The sequence below is a fragment of the Parambassis ranga genome, chromosome 10, assembly GCF_900634625.1.
Source record: "Parambassis ranga chromosome 10, fParRan2.1, whole genome shotgun sequence".
Taxonomy (NCBI): domain Eukaryota; kingdom Metazoa; phylum Chordata; class Actinopteri; family Ambassidae; genus Parambassis; species Parambassis ranga.
Genome location: NC_041031.1, coordinates 19,467,797 through 19,488,646, shown reverse-complemented (window position 1 = coordinate 19,488,646; position 20,850 = coordinate 19,467,797). Strand labels below are relative to the sequence as shown.

General features: G+C 39.4%; 1 protein-coding gene across 1 annotated transcript in view; it reads right to left on the bottom strand.

The window, feature by feature from the left end:
- Positions 1-3,958: 3,958 nt before the first annotated feature.
- rxfp1 (relaxin family peptide receptor 1) overlaps positions 3,959-20,850 on the bottom strand; it is a 71,932-nt gene continuing 55,040 nt past the window's right edge. The window contains exons 7-18 of the mRNA XM_028416464.1: positions 20,415-20,486; positions 20,192-20,263; positions 19,935-20,003; positions 19,750-19,821; positions 19,481-19,552; positions 14,551-14,622; positions 12,936-13,007; positions 12,428-12,499; positions 10,991-11,220; positions 6,817-7,227; positions 6,495-6,713; positions 3,959-4,386 (exon numbers count right to left, since the gene is read on the bottom strand). Of these exons, the coding sequence (XP_028272265.1) occupies positions 3,959-4,386; positions 6,495-6,713; positions 6,817-7,227; positions 10,991-11,220; positions 12,428-12,499; positions 12,936-13,007; positions 14,551-14,622; positions 19,481-19,552; positions 19,750-19,821; positions 19,935-20,003; positions 20,192-20,263; positions 20,415-20,486 (1,861 nt within the window). The remainder of the gene's footprint in view (positions 4,387-6,494; positions 6,714-6,816; positions 7,228-10,990; positions 11,221-12,427; positions 12,500-12,935; positions 13,008-14,550; positions 14,623-19,480; positions 19,553-19,749; positions 19,822-19,934; positions 20,004-20,191; positions 20,264-20,414; positions 20,487-20,850) is intronic.

The window sequence follows — 20,850 nt, the reverse complement described above, 5'->3', positions numbered from 1 at the left end:
CCTCAGCTACAGGAGAGGAAATGAATAGCAGCAGATGTAGATGTGTTGATATCGCCTCAAAGAAAATTGTTGCTACGTTTAACAGCACTTGGACCACCTGCAGGCAAGGAGTGTTACAACCTTAGCTATTTTATGTGTAGATTTATCGGTTGCAGTTTTTACAGTGTATACATGTACATAGTCAGTGAAACTTTTTTTTTTATATGGGATGACATTTTAAATAGTTTGAACAAGTACTGTGTCAGGAAAAAATAGGCTACAGCTCGCATCTCTGTGTGGATTTAATTAGACACAGTGGTGCTCTGAGTTACATCTCTGCAGACTAACACATTTCAGCGCAATCCATCCGAGATTTGTAAAGATATTTCACTTAAACCCCAAGACATATTAACCTTGATTTTATTTTTGCTGGAATGCTTCATCTTTGGGACACCTTGACCAGCACCTTCAACAGGAAATGCATAAATGCTTATTGCCTGCAGGTTGTGCAAATGTCATAACAAAATCAGTCCTTATGTTTTGTTTTGATGGATGGTAGCAGCTGGATTGGAGCTGCTGTCACTGTGGCTCTGTAGCTGGCTGGGCCTGGTTTCAGGGGCTTTGTGCCATAGATACTGACGGTCCCTGTTCCATAATTCCTCAACTGGTGACCTCTGCTGTGTCTCTCTTCATGCTGATTAACCATTTCTTCACAGTTTATTCCCAACAAGCTGCTGGTACCATCTCAAACATGAATAGCTTCATACAAACTATTCATGAATGATTGCTAAAACAAAACCTTTGATTGATTTCAGTCAGAATCACTGTTGTGATGTGATGACAGAAACATATCATAGGATGAATTATCATTTCAAATCCATTGTGACTCGCAGGTCCTCTTGTGAAATAAAAGCTACCTTGCTGGATGAATAAACCACTTCTGAAGAAAAGCACTGGCACATACTGTATATGCTTAGCATAATCATCTGTATTGCCTCAAAGTGAAACAAAGATGTGTTTGTATGCTTCTCACATTTGCTGCAATCCAACAATCTCTCATCACTACCTCCAGGAAAACTCAGTACATCCTCTGTGGACCTGACACACATCACTCAAATACTGATCAAGCAGGTTTGACACATGAGGAGCTCTCATAATATGACCAGAATGTTCAATAATAAAACAGCAATTTACCTTTTTGGATTAGATTCTAGTATCTCAGAAAATGGAGCTGATTAGCAGGAATGTTGCCAATCACATTTAATCATACTGTCAATTAAGAAAGTGCAGGCTTATTTCCCACAGAGTTTGTTGCAACTAAAGTTGTTGCCAATCTGTTTTATGTTCCCTCACTTTGTTTGACTAATTAAATGACAGCTGCTGCCTTCAATCGGGTTTAACAAGCAACCACAGTCACAACGATGTGCAAACAGCAGGCATGTGGGGAAGAATTGCCCAAAGTTTCCTGGTGGAGTGTGGCATGACATTTTTTTTCCCCATGCAGTCACATTTTTCAATATCTCAGTGCATGCTCTAGTGTTTTGGTACTTAACAATCTAATTGGAATATGCATCTAACAAGTAAATATTGCATCATGGACCTGAGACAAGTGTCATGTTTTTGGTTGTCTCAATATCTTGGTTAAGCCTGCATCAGCATGGAGAGGGGAAAAAAAGACACAATGATAAAAAATAATAATAATAATTGGATTGGTCGTGAGGGCTACGTCTCCAGATGGCAAAAAAACTGAAAAGCACAAGCTGTGTCAAGACAAATGAGAAAGCATGGGTACCATAATGGAAATGTAGATGTGTTATTATCACTCTGCCCCCTTAGATTTTACTGACATTTCTTCTGTGAACAGAGCAAGTACATCACACAATCAAGTTTTGTCACAGAAAAAGAAAACATCTTAAGAGGGTAATTATGCTGCTACACTAGAGACACGCTGCGTCTACTCCCTGCCACTCAGCACTGACATGCTGCTCCATTAAAACTAGAACTAAGAGCAAGAGACTGAAGTCTGCTTCATTCCTTTAACTTTAACATGAAAAAATAGTGTAAATGCTCCTGTGGAACATTTGAGCCAAGACACACAGTTCCTGTTTGCTCTTTTACTGTGCATAAATCATAGCATTATCTATAAATTATTTAAAATCAGCAAATAGTCTGTAAAGACTCTCATGAGGCAGGTCATGTCATGTCTAAAAGTTTAAATTAGACACTGACCATTGCACCTTTCGCCCATCGGCAGCTTCTCTAGCTGAATTTCATTGCTGCTAAATATTTAAATGAACTAGAATTGATAATAGAAAACAAGTGGTAGAGTATCAGCTCTGGGCCAAAGTAACCCAATGGGGTTATTTCTGATGTAATTCTGCCGACAGTGTCGTACAGCGGCTGTTGATTTCTGCTGGACCTCTTGGTATTGGTGCCATATTAGCCCCGGGGGGACAAAGATACCGAGACTGAGCAGAGTGAATAACTGACTCCAGTTAAGAAAAAAAAGGGGTAAGCTGATGTCATCCCTAGGTCCATTAATTCTGAATGAGGCAGTGAGGAATGGAATAAACCTGATGAACTTAAATACCATGTAGCCTGTTGATATAATGTCACAGACCTATTTACAGTATACTTCTATATCTTTGCCCAAGAAAATCCAATTCGGTTTAAGGGGTTTAAGGACAGAATGTCTGGATGGAAATACACAATAACACTACATACTTACATCTATAATAATCCCTGGACAAGAATAAAGCCAATCCATTTCTCATTTATTTCCAATTTTATGAGGTGCAACACTCATGTCTAGTCATCCAGCCTAGCCTATATTATATTGGATAATTTAAGAGTGGGCATTTTAAGTAAGTATTTTTGAAGATGTTTGGTATTTTCAGCATGTTTTCAGTGAAACTCTTTAAACTATTTGTTGTTGTTTTGGATAATAGCAGAGCTGTAAATAATTCTCCTAACAATTAGTTTTTCTCGGAATTTATTGCCTGTAAAAATGTATCAACAAGCGTAGGGAGATATACTCAAAAATATCCACTTTAGAGAGATTTAAAATGCCACAGAAGGGCAATAAAAATGTAAACGTATTAGTGGCAATCTTATTAAATATTCAAAGTGCTGGTGTCTTTTGTAGTTCGTAGTGTTGGAGATAAAATGTTCCAACATTGGTCTAAAAATCTAGATGCTTTGAATTTATCATCATAAGTCGAAAGGTTTGCGGGAAAATAAAGTCGGTAAGTTCTTTAAGATTTTGCCATTGTCAAGGTCAGGAGTGAGCGTCTACATCCTGCAACAACCCTTCACAGGTCACTCACTCCATCGAAACTCACCTCCATCTAAACACTTAATCAAACTCTCCCGCCTCACCAATCAGGGCGGTAAATTGATTGGATGAAACCAAATAACATTAATCGAGCTATACGCACATCGGTGACAACCAGCATTACACAGAACCACTCCAATCACCCCAGTACATCCCAGCTGCTGGTACCAGGTTATCATGTTAAGACGTGACACAAGGTACATCTTTGTCCTTCATCAAATAACTCATCCCAGGGACATTCAGACATTCACAATTAAATATAACTTTATCTTTCTTTCTCATTCTTCTGCATTATTATTATTATAGCTCTGTATCTGAGCCAGACACACAGAAAGTCTAATAAACGTTGCAGTTATTGCATTTGAATATTTTGCTTGTTCTTTATTTCGACTTATCTCTTTATGAAGCCAGTATTTGTATGTCAAATAAGAGATTCACTTTGCTGCTCTGATAGATGTTATTTGGGTCGATCATGCACACAGTGAGAATGTCAGGAACCACTATGAACCACAAAAATCGAGGACTAAACTGGACTTGTAGAAGGGTACATACATACAAATCGCTGAAATGAACGAACCTGAATCACACTCAGGTGGTGATGACTTTACAAACAAACCCACAACCAGGAGCCCTGCTAATCAACACCTAGAGGAGTTCATTGGTTTGTGTATAGGTGTGGATGTGCGTAAGTGTGTGTGGCACCGTTTGTTTCTGGGAGCACACGGAAAGCACCGCGTGTGGCTTCGGCTGCTGCGGCTTAACACACGTTGTAATGTCATTGCATCCATCGTTAGGACTCTCTACAGGGGTGAGCTTGGCTAGCGTTCCTTTCATTTCCACTGGGTGCCCCAGGGTGACACTGTGGCTGTTGTCCTGCAGGGGCCACATTTCCTGCCAAGTGAGCGACGGGTGATGAGCTGGCTGACTGCTCAGCAGAGGCCTCCTCTGCCTGTAGTTAGCCCATACCTGCAGAATGGTCTCTTTGAAAGGCCGTGTGGTTAGTGTGTAAAGGATAGGGTTAAGGGCGCTGTTGATGGGGAGAATAAATATGACCACCCAGGAGCTGATCGTACCTGAAGGAGGAGACAGAGAAGAAGAAAAAAATAAAAGCACACCCCTTATTTTACCAAATACATTTAAATAACAAATAAATAGATACTCATCATGCTCCTATTATGTCCACATGGTACCCAATTAAGGAACCACAACTTCTACTCAACACATAAATGGCTATTTCAGTCAATAAGTGCACTAAGATGGCTAAAATTGATGTTCTATATACACCTTAAAGACAACCATTGGTCCACCTGCAAAAATTAAATAAATGAAATGTAATAGAACACAGAAAATCTATCTTTTGAGTATTTTCTTCACTTAATAATAGGCTGTTTTACAGAGGTTTGTACCTGTGCAGGCTCTCGGCTTGCAGCAATCAATCAAACAACCTCTTTTGAAACACATAGAAAGGTTTCTCTACCTAAGAAGAAAGGGATCTTTGAAGGTCTGTGTGTGTTCCTTTTTTTTTTTGCGCTTTTCTTATCAACAGATCTAATTCACACATGGCAGGTGTATTGCTGGAGACCTAAGGAAGTGAAGTGTCCAAGGTAGAGTCATGTGGATGTCACACTGTGGCTAAAAAAAACCTTTTCCTGTTACACTTTCGCAGAAGTGTTCAGTGATGTCCTCTGCAGGTATCCGTCATCAGAGGGTGCACAACAGTTTTCAATTATGCTGCCAGCATGTCTTTCCATCATGCAGCTCACTTTTATGGATCACACACATGTATATACATTTATTCAGTGAGTGCTGTTCTCTTCTTTAAACAGTAAAACTCTGCTTCTTTGACATACTTAAAGTATTTTTGTTCCTTATAGTGACACATACACAGAGCTTAGGGACATGTGTGGTTTAGGACTTAAAAATGTGCCACATTGAAAATGAAGTTGTTTAAATTACAGGTTCTAGGGAAAGCTGCAAGCCACAGTCGACCCGTGATGGATGGACATGGCAGCAGTAGTCATAAATCTACAAACAAGCAGCAGATTTATGGCACCATGTCAGTGTGTGTGCATTGTTTACTGTCTACACAGAGTGAATGTTAAGTCCTCTACTCTAAGAGTCAACAGTGTGTCACATCTTTATAATGGACAAGTAATAGTTGGGTAAAAACCTCTGTACAGCCAACCCAGTATACTATGTTGCATGTCATGCATGTTAGGTTAGAAAGCAAATGGTAACCTAACAATAAAGAGTGTTTCTTCATAAAAAAAAAGAAAGAGAACCAAAACTCAAATGTTAGGTCATGGTCATGCTGAGCTCAAGATGTGTGAGCTCTGCATGTTGCCTTTGATTGCTTTTTTGAGTGGTTGCCCTGTGTTCCAATGTGTGCCTGACCACTTCACAGGCACGGGGGGCAGTTATGGCAAGCTGGCCATATTTGACCTGGGTTTGGCCCATCCTTAATTTTGGAATTCATCCATAGAAAAACAATGACGGCGTTCACTGTGTTACAGCACCTTTGTACACTGATCACCAAAGGTCAGGTTTGAGGATAGATCATATATACAGATAGACAGAGAGACGGTTCTGCTTCTGCTCCATTGGCTGCTGAACACAACAAATAATCACCATATAACTAAGCAGCAACATTCAGTCTTAAAAAAATATCCTTAAAATTGCAGTTAATTCTGCAAACTCTAGGGGCTGGGTCCAAAAGTGAGTCAAATCCCACAGACTCCATGTTAACATGGTCAATTCTACCTCTGAAATAAACATGTTTATAGCCTGGTTTGGAGTGTAGGCAGTGTGTTGTAACATAGCAGCAGTTGGAGCCTCCTAGAGACTCAAATTGGCGTTTCAGAAACTGATGGGTGATGTCACAGAAACTTTTCCATAGTTAAATACTGTCTGATGTTGCCCCTATGTTTTAGATTGATATCTCGTTCTAGCTTTAAGTTTTTGCCCTGGAGTGAACTGAAAACCACAGACTGGAAATAGTATTAGCACAAACTCACCACAAGGGCCCTGGGAAGTAAGAGCTACAGGACATGCCATTAGGTAAAACCAAGCTGACTATAGCTGCTAGAAACCTTTTAGAGCCACATTGAGAGAATCCATGTCATACTCAAAATGTAGATTTTCAGTGGTGTTCCTTTAAATGGTTGTAGCTACTATACTATACCGGGAATCTCCACCTGCAGCAGTGACAAGATCTTGAGGATGAATATAGGGATCCAGCAGAGGGAGTCAGTAATGACGATGGAGAAGAACCTTTTGGCGATGGTCACCTCTTTCTTGATGTGGTTGCTGTATTTAGTGGTCTGAGTTCCTGTTCTCTGAATGTTATAAAACATGCTTGCATAGGAGAGGACAATGATGAGGAACGCCACCAGGTTCAGACCTATAAAAAGAGACTTGATTAGTTTCTTGGTTCACTTCCTATTTGCATATACAACTAACTGTATTATGAGTGGAAATGAGTAGAATAGAAAGCAAATCCTCACCCAGGAAAATGACAATGGAGTAAACGTGAGCCCAAAGTGTCTCTGGCTGCTCCGAGTGCAGTGGGAAGCAGACTCCATTGGTCCCATAGAAATTTCGAAATAATCCCTTACATACCAGTGGTAGGAATGCAACAATAAAGCCAAACACCCATATCCCAAGAAGGATAGTGACGGTTCGGCGCTTGCCAGGAGTCAAGTACTGGAATGGGTAGACGATGCAGATGTACTTTTCCAGTGTGAGATAAGTGAGGAGCAGGACGGACACTTCAGTGGACAGCATGGCCAAGGATCCGATGACCTGACACTGACTGCTGTCCATCCAGGCTTGTGCGTGACGGTTGTACTCGCCTCGAAATTTCAGGTCATACGCACCGATCATGAAGAGGTAGATGCCCATCAGTCCATCTGCACCTACAAGAATTGATACAGAGGACTGAGTCTTTGATTGTTATTTGGACCCTAAACATTTTTTTCTTTCTTTTCTTAAAGCAGTTTTCTTACAATGGTTCTGCAGTCTAAGCAGCCTGGCCTGCAGCCTGTTATGAGTAATAGTTTATTATAGAAGTGCGCATTAAAGGATGAGTTTGACATTTAGAGAAAAATATGCTCCTAAACTTTACTTTCTGAGAGTTAAAAGACAAGATCAAGGCAATTTCTACCATTACATGCTTGCGATGTAATCCAGTAAACTGGAAATCATATTTAATTAATTTTAGTCCAATCAAAATCTACAGTTGAGAGCATCCTCTGTCTCTGTGAGACAATGTGGTACGGGAGCTGCACTGCACAGGACTGAAAAAGACTTGGCCCGGGTGGTAAGAACAGCTCAGGGTATTGGAGGAAAGTCCTCTCCCAGATCTGGACTCACTACATGCTGACCAGATCCAGAGGAAGGCCAGACATATTGCTGCAGACACCACCCACCCAGGCACCTGGCTCTTTGTGCCTCTTCCAGGAAAAGGTAGAGAAGCATCAGGAGTCATACAAGCAGACACAGCTTCTTCCCCAGAGCTGTGAAATCAATAACACCCCCCCCATCTCCCGTTCACACATGAACACACACTAACGCACACACCTTCCCCCCATAGACACCCACACCAGATCTCTGCACACACATACATTCACACCCTCATCAGTGCAGTGAACCTGTGTGATTCTCTAAGCCTCTCTGTTGTTTCACTTAATAACTCTACTTAAAATCTAATTTGACATAGTTTTTGATAATAGATTACAAATCTGTGTAAACATTACATAAACTTAAACAAGACCCCCTTGAGGTCAGCACTAAATGACTCTCACTTATAATAGTCTACGTGACATTTTGCATATGTTTTCTGCTGCTCTTAAAACAGACCTGCCATACCTGTCTTAGATAATATCCCATAATTAGCAGAAAACAGTCTAATTCGGGATGTGGCGGAAAAAACTTCATCTCTGTTTTCATGTGTAAACCATTGACTTTGGATGCATCTGCCCCCTTGTATGTTTTACACCTAAAATCCTACCAGAAAGAGAGAAAATTAGACTAAAAGAAAAAAAAAAATCACACGTATTCTTCCCCATCTACTTTCTTTGCCCTTGGCAAACTCACACCAGTGTTTTGCTGTCACTGTCAGAGCAGCAATATAAGTCAACTTATAAATCCTCTGAAGAATTCACATCTGCTTCATGAATCACTTTCTTCATGCTTTGATATTACAGTGAATTCATTACGCAAACTCTCTTGTCAGTAATTCTTTTGATATTCAAACCTATCATCAAAAGGCATAGTTAATTTTACACACTGTGGATATAATCATTAAGGGCTACATGCATATGTTGGTATATGTAATGTGGAGCTTGAATAAAATATTAAAGTTGCCCTCTGGGTTGACTTCACTGTCCTCTGCAGGGCCTTGGGTTAAGCTCCGTGCACATTGTAATGATTTAAGAGAACAAAAGAAGATGTAATGAAGTGGCAGATATGGAGTCAACAGCTGATACAAAAGTAGAAAAAAATCTTTCAAGATTTCACTGAAAACACCGTTATATTTACTCAAATCTCCTTTCCACTCATTTAATAGGACAGCTACCACCATTAACACACCACAGAAAACACTCCACCCCAGACATTCTTTGATAAGGGTCAGTGTTTAAGGCAAACAAGCTCTCAAAACAACTGTCAACCTCTGCATAGCTGTCATTGTAGGTGTAGAGCTGGCCTTTTCCTGATTTGCATAGTCGGAGCTCTTTGATCTACCTCGCAATGAGTCTTATAGAAAGTCCATATAGGATCCTTACTATACTTCAGAAGCCAGCGTCAGCTTGTGCGGTAGTAGTGTGTTTGTGCAGTTACTATTCAAATGCAATGCTCTCCTGAATAACAAACACTCCCCTGTTGTGCCTTGATTCTGAAGCCTATGGTACTGACCTACAATTGAGTTTGTTTATTTTCTTGAAGTATTTTCATAATCTTTCTCTGTAACTCATGATGTGACCCCCCACGAAGAGCCATTGAAGTAACAGCAGGCCATTGGTCAGTGTCTTTGAAGGGTTTACTACTCACATCATGAACAAATGGTAAACAGGTGCTAATTTGTGTGCACTTATACATACAGAGTTATACAGGTGTGTTTTTCACACAATGCCCAAAGGGATGGACATAAACAATGGTGTTAGAGGAGCTGAACATCAGTCTGAAAAGGCTTATAAAACCACATTCAAACTACAGTTCAGCATTCTACAGAAAGAAAGACACTTGTCAATCTTCCCAGGAGTGGATGTCCCACTGTATAATCTACCCCAAGGTCAGACTGCTGAATGAATGAAGAAGAATGGGTCAGAATTCCAAAATGTAAAAGACTGATTAAGTCATTCAGGAAACTATTACTTCAAGTTATTGCTGCTAAAGGTGAATCTGCAAGCTACTGGATCAGGGGGGCTGCTTAGTATTGCCCACATGTTGTATGTTGGATAATGTATATGGTGCTTTAATAGCCTGTTAAGGGTTCAGCCTGAGCCAGGGCTTTTATTTTGTAGTTTTGTTGTGTTTGCATTAGTTCTAGTTTGATTCTGTGGAGTTATTATTTCCTGTTTTATTTTTGTCATTAACCTCTCTCTTTTCTTGTTTCTGTTGTCTTGTCTCCCCCTCCTCGTGTGCTTCCTGCTCCTCCCGGTGATTACCTGCTCCTCCCTAATGTGTTTCACCTGTGCTTCATTGACTTCCCTTTCCATCTGTATATCATGTGCATCCTCCCCTTTTCGTGTGATGTTAATCCTTAGCTCCTGTGTAGACTTTGGACTGTTTTTTGACCTGCTTTGCTTGACCCTTTTGTGCCTTCAGTCTGCCTGTCTGCTTGTGCTCTGACTACGCCAGAAATAAGCACTGTGTTTTTGCCAAGTATGCTGCCTGCTGTCTTGCACCTGTGTCTGCTATTTTAGACCTGAGAGTGACATAGGCAGTTTGTTAAGATGGATGAAATGTCATTGTGTCAGCCATGATGTCACCTATAGGTTTTTAAATCTTAGGCCTTTGCCATTTTCAAAGTGGCACTATAAGTACAGAGTGCGTGCACAGCTGCAGCTAATTAAGCGCAGATGCACATCATTACATTTAATGGGTGAGTTCTGTAGGATTCGGTTTAATTGTGCAGGGAAGTTGAGGTTTATGTGGGCAGAGTCATATTTGGAGCCAGCCCTCAAGTGGTCATTTAAGGAACTGCAGTTTTGACACATTTGTTGACATGAGGCGATGGCACAATTAGCTGTTGCCACAAATCCATCCTCTATCTCTCATCTCTACATAATTTCCTGCCTTACACACACACACACAAACACACAAACACACCTTACTAAACACCACTGTACTCGGCAGCTAATTCGCAGTTTATGTCCCTATTTGAATGGCATTTAGATAAGATTGAATTAAACAATCATGCTATATGTCTGCTTAAGTTCACACATTGTTACGAAGTGCTCTTAGTGTGCAGTTATATGTAGGTACACATTTAATGATATCACATTTTTATGACCTTAGGTAGATGATCTAATCTTATGATTATCTAATCATCCACCAGCTTCAATGGCCTGTAATTTTATTCATGGGTTTCTGACAGCGTGTATATTGATGAAACACAGTGATAAGTTGTAATAAGCTGATAACTCGGACTGTATACTTAATCGTGGCTTGACTTACAGCAGAGGGAGATGATACACATGGCGTGCAGTTTGTTCTCGGAGCGGATGTACGAGCGCATGCAGATGACGAAGATGTTGCCAAAGCAGGTGGTAGCTGAGACGACCCAGACGAAGACCCTCAGCACGATGTTGGCCAGCAGGTCCTCGAAGGACGAGATGCCGTCAGTGTTGGGCTTACAGCTGCGTACGTGTGGAGCGTAGCCGCAGTACTGGAATTTCTTGAAGTAGCTGTGGTAATAAGATTAAAAGATGAGTGTCAAGTCAAGCAAAGCAGATGGAAGTTTGTTTATTTGCATGTATCCAGCCAGTCAGGTTGTCAAAACTGCATATATATTCAGTGTTTTTGTCTGTATTGAGAGAGCTGCAAAAGCACAAACAGCAATAGGAGGAGAACAGAAGAAATGTGCTGGGTAAATACCAGCCTCTACAAGTGATGAACATAATACAAATATTTGATATTGAAACTTGTTTTTTGAGCAAACCGTTTTGTGTTTTTTTCACCTGTCCTTCAGAGGTGTTTAATCTTATAAATACATTTGCACAATACAAACCAGATGGAGAAGAATCATCAAGGAATATCTCTTGGAACATGGTAAGAAACAGCTGCCACAGCAGTGGTCCCTCTGAAGATGCTGAACCACAAACACAACCTAACATCCACACAACATGGACTCTAGTTGCTGAGCTAGACTTGCAGCTTAGGTATTCATTCTATTATAAACCTGCTATCACAATGAGAGAGATGAATATGAGAATGTGATGTTGCATATCATCCCTAAATGCAAGTGTGATGTCAACCTGATGGTGGTGCAGCTTGAGTCTGGATTAAACTCAAAGGCTGGGTTAAAATATGGAATATTGCTTAAAATGCTGCTTAAAAATGTTACCTGTGGATTATGCAGAGTAAATGGGACACAATCTCCCTGTAAAACACCCTGCTATTGAGAAACCAGAGTTTATATTTAATGCTTTAAGCACCACAGATGGTGTTTTATTCACTTCCAAACTGTTGGAGGAATGGCAGGACAAACAATACTACCTGATGAACTGCTGCTTGGAGATTAGACTCAATTGACTGTATCACCATCTAACAGTGTCTGGACTTTTTAAAAGCACTGCAGAAAAGAGGGTCTTGTGATCATATCTGAGGCTGAAAAGAAATGTCTATCCTCTTGTTCTCTGTCTCAGTGCTTTGCTTTCAGGACCTGCATGGGTGTATCTCGAGCTGTTTTAGCTACAGAGAAGATGGATTACACTAAGCCGGACTTAATCATCTCCCAGTAGGAAGAGGAGGCTGACAGTGTCAATAAGGCTAGCTCGGGGCTCAACATTATATATACAAAATGTGTGGAAAAACCTATGTTTTCTGTGACAGTCCAGACCAAATAATGAGGATTAACTGCCTAAACATAGATCAACAAAAAAGGGTACTTACATATGAGTCAAGTATTTGAGAGGTTCAAACATCCTTCGCTGTATGTTTCCAATTTCAATCCCCTCTATGCTCCTGGTGAGTAAAGACACACTACATTAGAATGATGATAATTGTACACTATTACAAAAAGCATACAATAATATCGTTCTGCTGCCAAACATCCTTTCACCGTCTAAATGACGAACATTCTCACTTCTTTTTTTTTCCTGTATTTAGTTTCATGTTTAGACCACAAAAGAAAAAAAGCACATTAAGCACACCACATTCACATCACACACCACGCACAAAAAGGCTGTGACACTCAAAAATGTGACAACGCTGAAGGAATAATGACCTCCGTCTCACTTGTCAGTTTTTCCCCCTTTCATTATGTTCATCACATGCTGTGTTTGTACATCTGCTGCTTTTTTATTGAGTTCTTTACACAAAGGAGGCCTACTTTTATTTTTTTATTTACATGTAGCAGCAACAAGGAGGTTTTGAATTAAGGATGCAGCAGCATACTTACAATGATTTTAATTTATGCAGCTTGTCAAAGTGGTCCACTTGGAGCTCCACAATGGGATTGTATGATATATTCCTAGAAGATAAACTCAGGTAAACATCATGGACATTCCAGTAATACAAACAATGCACACAGTGTGTAACTAAAAATAATTTCAGAAGCAGTGAAATGTGACATTTATGTATGAATAAACGCATGTTTTATGCACTCCCTCTCAGCTCCCACACATTTTTTAACCTTCCCATGACACTCTGATGCTACCTTCTGCTGCATGTCTATAAGATGTGTCCTTCTCTTTAGCTTATCTTTTTTTCCACCCACACCTTGGTTTGTTAGCAGCTACAGAATCAGCGAGCTGACCAATTATAAGTCAAACCCTGTTTCTGAATGTAATATGTGTCACTCTTTATACAACAGTAATTACAGGAATGACGCAACCAAGCTTTTATCATGAAATAGCTACATGCAGTTCAATGTAGAGTGAAGGTCCTGTGGCTACAGTTCAGACGACAATATAGAAGAATTAGTAGAAATATTTCACTTTGTCATGTATTTGTTCAGGAAAATGATCCAATATCACATATCAGTATGTGAACCTTTGCTTTCAGTATCATCTGCGACCTCATTGTGCTTTGTTTTGATAATTTACTTGTTAAAATCACTTGTATAATTCAGGTTGAGATGCAGCAAAACAGGCCCAAACCATGATACTACCACCGCCATGCTCCACAGAGGAGATAGGTCCATATATTGGAATGCAACATCATTCTTTTTCCCCATCATTTGGCTTTTCAATGAAGCCAGATTTTGTTTGCCTGTATAAGCCACTCGCATATATACAGTAGGTAGTGCTTGATCATTTCCCTGAATAACTACATGGCAAAGTGAAATATTTTTGTTTTCTATGTTTGATTAGGTTCCTTTTCTCCACTCTCAGGACTTTAAATTATAAAGCAGCATCCATCCATCCATCTTCCATTAACCCGCTTCGTCCTGCAGTGCAGGGTCACGGGGGGCTGGAGCCTATACCAGCTAACTATGGGTGAGAGGCGGGGTACACCCTGGACAGGTCACCAAGTCCATCACAGCATGTCTTTAGTATGTGGGAGGAAGCTGGAGCATCTGGAGAGAACCCACGCAGGCACAGGGAGAACGTGCAAACTCCACACAGAAAGGCCCCAGTCACAATTGAACCGCGACAGTGCTAACCACTATAAACCACTAACCTAGTAGTGTCAGAGTAAGTAGACAATAAGCCCCTCATCTGCCAGCTGTGAATATAGGTGATTGATTAATAAGTATTGTAGATCTAAAACTTTACCCTTTACTTTGAAATGTATTTTTAAGTTAACTTTTTGTATGTTTACTAGAATAAAAGTTTTACTACCTGGCTGCCAGGTTATACTGCTGCTGAAATCTCTACTCTAAGTCTGTGGACGAATGTTTATATTTACTATTGGAGTTCAAGGATCTCTATAATAAAGTCATACACCCATATCTATTTCTTTCAAAGACTCACAGCTCTACGTTTCCTGGAAGCATCAAAAGCTAGTCGAGGAATATGTATGCTTGCATATTGTACTGCATATCTGATGATATTTGTATAAACAGAACTCACAGTTGGAGCAAATCCTCCAGTAAGACAAAGAGATTGGGAGGAATCGCCACCAATCTGTTGCTGGATAGATCCCTGGGCAGAGACACAAATTCACATCAGCTTCCCCTCCAAAAAACAAAAACAGCAAACAAACATTGATGTTCGGCAGATCTTTAAAGCAAAAGCCACCATCTGTAACTCTCTCCGTGTGCAGGGGGTGTATTATATAACAGAAGTGGCACATAGAATAAAAAACACACCATAATGAACACTGCCTCCATATATCCAGACCTGTTTCTATTACAGTCTCACTGCTTCTTTGTGATGTGGGAGAGATTTTTTTTTTGTTCAATGTACCAAATTAAAGGGAAGTTTTCTTTTCCTCTAACTCCAGCTATTTCTCAGAGGATATACTGCATGGCCTATTTTGATGTAAAATGATAATCAAAGCACTGCATTCACATTCTGATGTAATCAGCCTGTGTGCACACTGTAGGTTTGACCTTACAGGGACTTAAAGAGCCAGGTGTTTTAACCCTAACTTTAGGTGTGACTTTTTTTAGTGACTTAGATAAAGAGTCTGATAAAAATGTTGCAGGTGCGCTGCAGTAAATCTGCAGAGGATCTATGCAGTGCACGCTACATTACATTATGAGCTGAAGGGTAAAAGGATATAAGACTCTACCTATCTTTGGGATCACACAGCTTTGCTTTGTGGAAAAGCAACTAAAGCTTTTCAAGAAAATAATTTGCAGTTCTTATCATTTCTATTACATATGTCATCTACTGGACTAGAGTTTGTGTATAAAGCACAGACGGTTCTGTTCTTCTTCAGAGTCATTAATCTGACACCATGTGAGCATGCCCTTGGTTTTCTTCTGTAAAAGTACAGAAGTAATTATACTAAAGATAGGTACAACTGAAAAGCATGCACCTGTATTAATGGATTTGTTATTACAAGCAAGAAAAACAGGCAATAATAGAAGAGGCTACAAACAACTTCTCATCTTGTGCAAATAGGATGTGAGTGCCGTGGCTTTCTTCATGACTGTCACACATCTGAATGAAACAATGCTTGAAAACATCTGTGACATCTCATGTCACAGATGTTTCCCTTCCCTACCCTTCCTTCACCATTCCTTTGTTTCCATTCACACAGTATGTAAGAAGCGGGCCAATAATCCTAATTATAAATATGTAAAATCCCAATATGGTGATATGAATATACTGCATAGGAGTAGTCACATTTTCTGCTGTGATATACCAATAATGTCCACCTCATTTTGTCCATACATACACACATTTTTCCATCTAACTTTAGAATCCAGCAAGTCTTACAGTCTGTACTGTTGACATAATATGGTCTGTTTGTTCCTTCCATGGCTGATGTTGAGCAATAATTGCAAACAGCACTATCATTAAAAAAAAACACACACTTTAAATACTTTACCACTCCAGATAGGCCTCTCCTCTTATGTTTACTCACATAATGACCTCAATGTTAATTAGTTCCATTTCGAAGCCATTATCAGCATTGCTTTGGTATTACTGTGCAGTGTATGTATCAAGAAAACAACTCTTAATAATAATTATTGAAATATTTATGACAATAACATTCTGCTAGAAGAGAAAATTACAATATGTCATGTGTGATGAACTGCGGTGTGAGCACTGACAGACACAGATTAACATGTTTTTTTAGCAGTGCAACAATGGAGCTATACAGAGAGATACAGAGGATTAAGATCAAATCAGGATTTAGCCATATGTTAGCAGGAGCAATTAATTTTTTATGGGAATTATCTGACAATAAGAAAGTGTGGAAAGTCATCCGCCTTGTACTTCAAAGATGCTTCACATCTATAACTGTAAAAAAAAGAAAAAAAAAACACTGCATGATATTATCTAGACTTTATTGCTCCAGTATGAAAGATTTTAATTGCCACAGTATGAAGAAGATAAACAGCTCCCTTCTTTTTTTTCTATTAGCCCGAAGGTCTGTGTTTTTCTTCAGAGGAGAATATGACCAGAAACTGAGTAATGTTAAAAAAAAGTGTAAACACATTTTAAAGGTTAATATGATCATGTCTCCCAAAGATCCGCTGAGGCATAAAGAGGTTAAACTGGCAAAGATTTGAGAAGAGGCTTTTAACGGCTTTGTCAGGCACCTAAAATGAAAGGCTTTCTGCAAAGATCAGAGAAAAAGCACACTGTCCAATACTCAGGAGTGAAACAACAACATCAAAAAGTAAAGACCTGCGGGCCTCTCTTAACCTCTGTGGTTTTAGAGAAGAGAAGCACTGAAGAGGACGGCCGTCCATCGACCTGCAAGGTAGATTTCTTAAATATACTACTGTAAAATATAAAAACAGGATCACTGCGAAGATAAAGACACCAATAATATGACTTTGAAAGTTTTCAAATTAATTTCTTTACAAGAACAGGTTTTCTCGGACCTCCTAAAATAATGCTATTCTCACTAATTACTCAGTTAATAACAAAATAAATTCACTGCAATTACACACTCACCATTACACATAACATAAGTTTTTAAAACTTACTTAAACTTGAGAGACAGATTTTGACCCTTATTATGGAATACACAGCATCAGATCCTCTGGAGAACAGACATTCATAAAAAATGTAATCCAAATCTGACCTTTAGTTTCTTAGCTTTGTCATGGACAAAATAGTGGGTTAAGAGGAAAAGCCCCGTTGATTCTATTCGAACAAAAGGTCAGAAGGGCAACACAATTCTTAACTATAATCATCTGGAAAGTATAAATCTCCCCAAAGTGCTGAACAGTGTTAATTTTGTTGACGAATCATTTTCGTCATAGTTTTCGTTAACGATCTTTTTTTGCTGATAAAAACGAGACGATAACTAAATAAAAACTAACGCACGGTGCCAAAAACGAAGACGAAATGGATTGACACTTTCGTCAACGAATAAAAACGAGACGAAATTATTGATGGAGACGAGATCCAATCAGAGCAAATTTTGTTTGTGGAAAGGGAGGGACGAATCAGGAGACGGCGGCAGAGAGCCAATCAGAAGTGATCTCTCTGTGTAAGGACGTTGCGCCGCGATGCTGGAAGAAGGCGTACTCATGCATGGTCACACAACACAGGAGAACAGACACACAGACACGTTTAATTTCAAGACAATCAAGACGGTTTACAAACCGTGCGGAGCGACTATCAGCGGTAAAAACAATAAACCTGAAGCGACATTTGCAGACGAGTCATCTTAACTTCCGTTCAAAGATACACGTGACAAAATCTATAAATGAAGACACCGCTGATGGTTTTACAGCATGCGACCTGTTTCTAAGTTGTCACTGAAGTGTTTTGCTGTAGTTATGGAGTATTCATGAAGAAGGTCATGACTGAACAGTGTATTCACGGAGAGCAGCTCACTGTTCACTGCTGCTTAACACAAGTTAAAGCTGTGCCTGTTTTTATTGCACAATCAAACCTTAAATATTTCATGTAAAATATATATCATAGAACTTTAGTCGACTAAATCCACGGCAGATTTAGTCGACTAAAATTATTTGATATTTAGTCGACTAAAACTAGACTAAAACTTTAAAAATGTTGATGACTAAAACGTGACTAAAATCAAATGACATTTTAGTCACAAGACTAAAATAAAAACTAAATCAGAAATTGCTGCCAAAATTAACACTGGTGCTGAAAGGGTTCAGCCAGACTCAAACAAGACCCCACCCATCCAGGCCCTTCTTTAACAAACAAACAGGTATTTGTACATGTGATATCATTTGACCATCATATCCTCATAAAAATGCTCACACATAATTTCCCAATGTTTCCCATCATGAAACCAACACAGCTGTGGAAGTTGTAAGGAAGTAAGGCTGTGCCATGGCTGTTGGAGTCCTTGCCATGTGGTGGACCTTTACTCACCTCACTGAGGTCTGAGTCCCACAAACACAAGCTGTTTTGTTTTCACTCGCAATTAAATTACATTTTTAGTCACAGCTGAATTTGGCATCAAAAAAGGTCAAGGAATTTTTAACATTAAACACATTTTACAACAAATACTGCTGCTGCTGCTTTAGAGTCACCATTTTCAGCTACCATGGCGACAGGGCCCCGACCCCATGAGCACTCAGCATCTGGAAAACGGGCACACATGTCCCATTTTCAAGGCCTGAAATATCAACCTAATGTTATGTTTGCCTAGTGAGAATATGCTGGATTAGACTATGATCTTGTTGCTGCAATGATGATTTTAGGACCATATTAGGATGATATCATTTTGAGGAATTTAACCCTTCAAATGCCAGTTTGATTACTTGATGTTATATTTTATGAAAAGAAATCATAGCCATTAATAAATATAATCATGCATTTGATGTAAAGGTTTCATTTTTGAGAAAATAGGTTTTACATTTTCTACTGTTCTACAGCCATTTCTCCATTATAAGCCTAGAATCATTTCATTAGTTTTTGTGCTTGTGTTATTGAGCTTAATAGGCTGCTTTAAGTGTGTGTGTGTGTGTGTTTTTAAGTGAGCAAACTGGCATTTAAAGGGTTAAATTCCTCAAAAAGGATGTAATGTTTTGTAGTTTTGAGCAGGGTTTAAGTTGTTTAAGAGATTTATGAAGATGAATTTGTAGCAGTTTTTTGGAGGTGGACATTTTTGGCATTTTGACTCAAGAAGGCAGTAAATTTGTTTCACTGTGTTCTATTGATTAGAAAAATTAAAATTTGGTTTTTAAAGAGAGAGTCTTTGTTACAAAACATTGTGCCACAACAACACAGACAAAATGGTGGCCAGGTAATGAGTAAAACATTGCCCAAATGGACAAAAAAGTCCCCAAGGATGCACAAGGGTTAAAGTTATCAAGCACAACTGATTCACATCATGCATCACTTTAGCTTCTCTCAAAACTCCTCACACAATCAGTCCAAGTGAACTTACAGTTCTCCGAGCTTTTGCAGGACTGAGAAGGCCTGTTCATGTATATGGCCGATCTTGTTTCGCTGTAAAACCCTGAGGAAAAGAAAGAAAACATGATGATGTTACAACTTTTTGACCTTTTTAATCCCACTTAATGAACTGCCAGTATTGATTTGTGTAAGTTTGTAGTTGCAAATCAATTTGGTGAAACCTGAGTTTGATTTTCAGGCAAAAGTAATGAGTTAAAACCCTAAAACTCTGCCTTTTCTATGGATTAAAATCATACTTACAGAACTGTCAGCATGTTGCAGGAGCAGAATGAGGCATTTCCAATAGTTTCAATCAGATTTCCCTCCAAATCCCTGCACACACACACACACACACCAGCACACAGACAGAATACACTCATCAAAAAACTCCTCATTTCTATATCAGAACATTACAGTTTTTTTTTCTTTTTTTACATCCTACTCACAGCCAGTTCAATCTGGGCATTTCCCGACAGATGTCATCCAGCTTTGTCAAAGAGTTGTTCAACAAAACCCTGTCAATCAGACAGACAAAATGAAACACGATGCATTTCCCCGTAATGTTCAAAAGACGGAACAGTCAGCCCTAGCAGATCAACAAAGGCTCCTAATGGCTGCACTTTTGATGATTTGAGAGGCCATCACAACAAAGCAAAAAAGGAGAGAAAACTATAGAGCAAGTAAAAAAAAAACAACAACTCACAGTAAAACAAGGGAGTTCAGTCCTGAAAAGGTCATGGAGGATATTTGATGGATATTGTTATTTTCTAGGATCCTAAAACAAGAACAAACACAAGATACAGTTTCAGCCTCATTTGCAGAATATTGATGCAGATAAAACAGCATCAATAGAGATGTGTGTGAGCAGTAAAAGGACAACAGAAAAATACATAGAGGGCAGCAGTTTGAGTAGAAAACGAACATACAACCACTCCAGCTTGTGCAGATCTCTGAACACGCCCGGCATCAGGACAGATATCTTGTTGTAGCTCAGATATCTAAGTCAGGAAAGACACATTTAGAAGGTAAGGGTGATGGTTTCTGAACATAGGAGACACTTGACGTATGGGATTCTGTGACAGTTTAATCCTCCAGTATTCTCAGAAGGCTTATATGGGATTCTCCCCACAAAGGTGTAAGAGCACAAGTGAGGTCACAGTAAATGAGGGCGATGCTCACAGATGGTATTTCAAATAAAAACTTTTCTTATCTGAGACACCTGAAAAAAAAAGACGTTATGCAATAACTGTCTCCTTTATTCAAATGTGGGCCTTTTGTTAAACAAGTCACAGCCCAACCTGCTAATCTGGGAAAAAGGTGCACTGAGCTTTGTGCAGAAGGACACAGAACCAAAAATCCTGA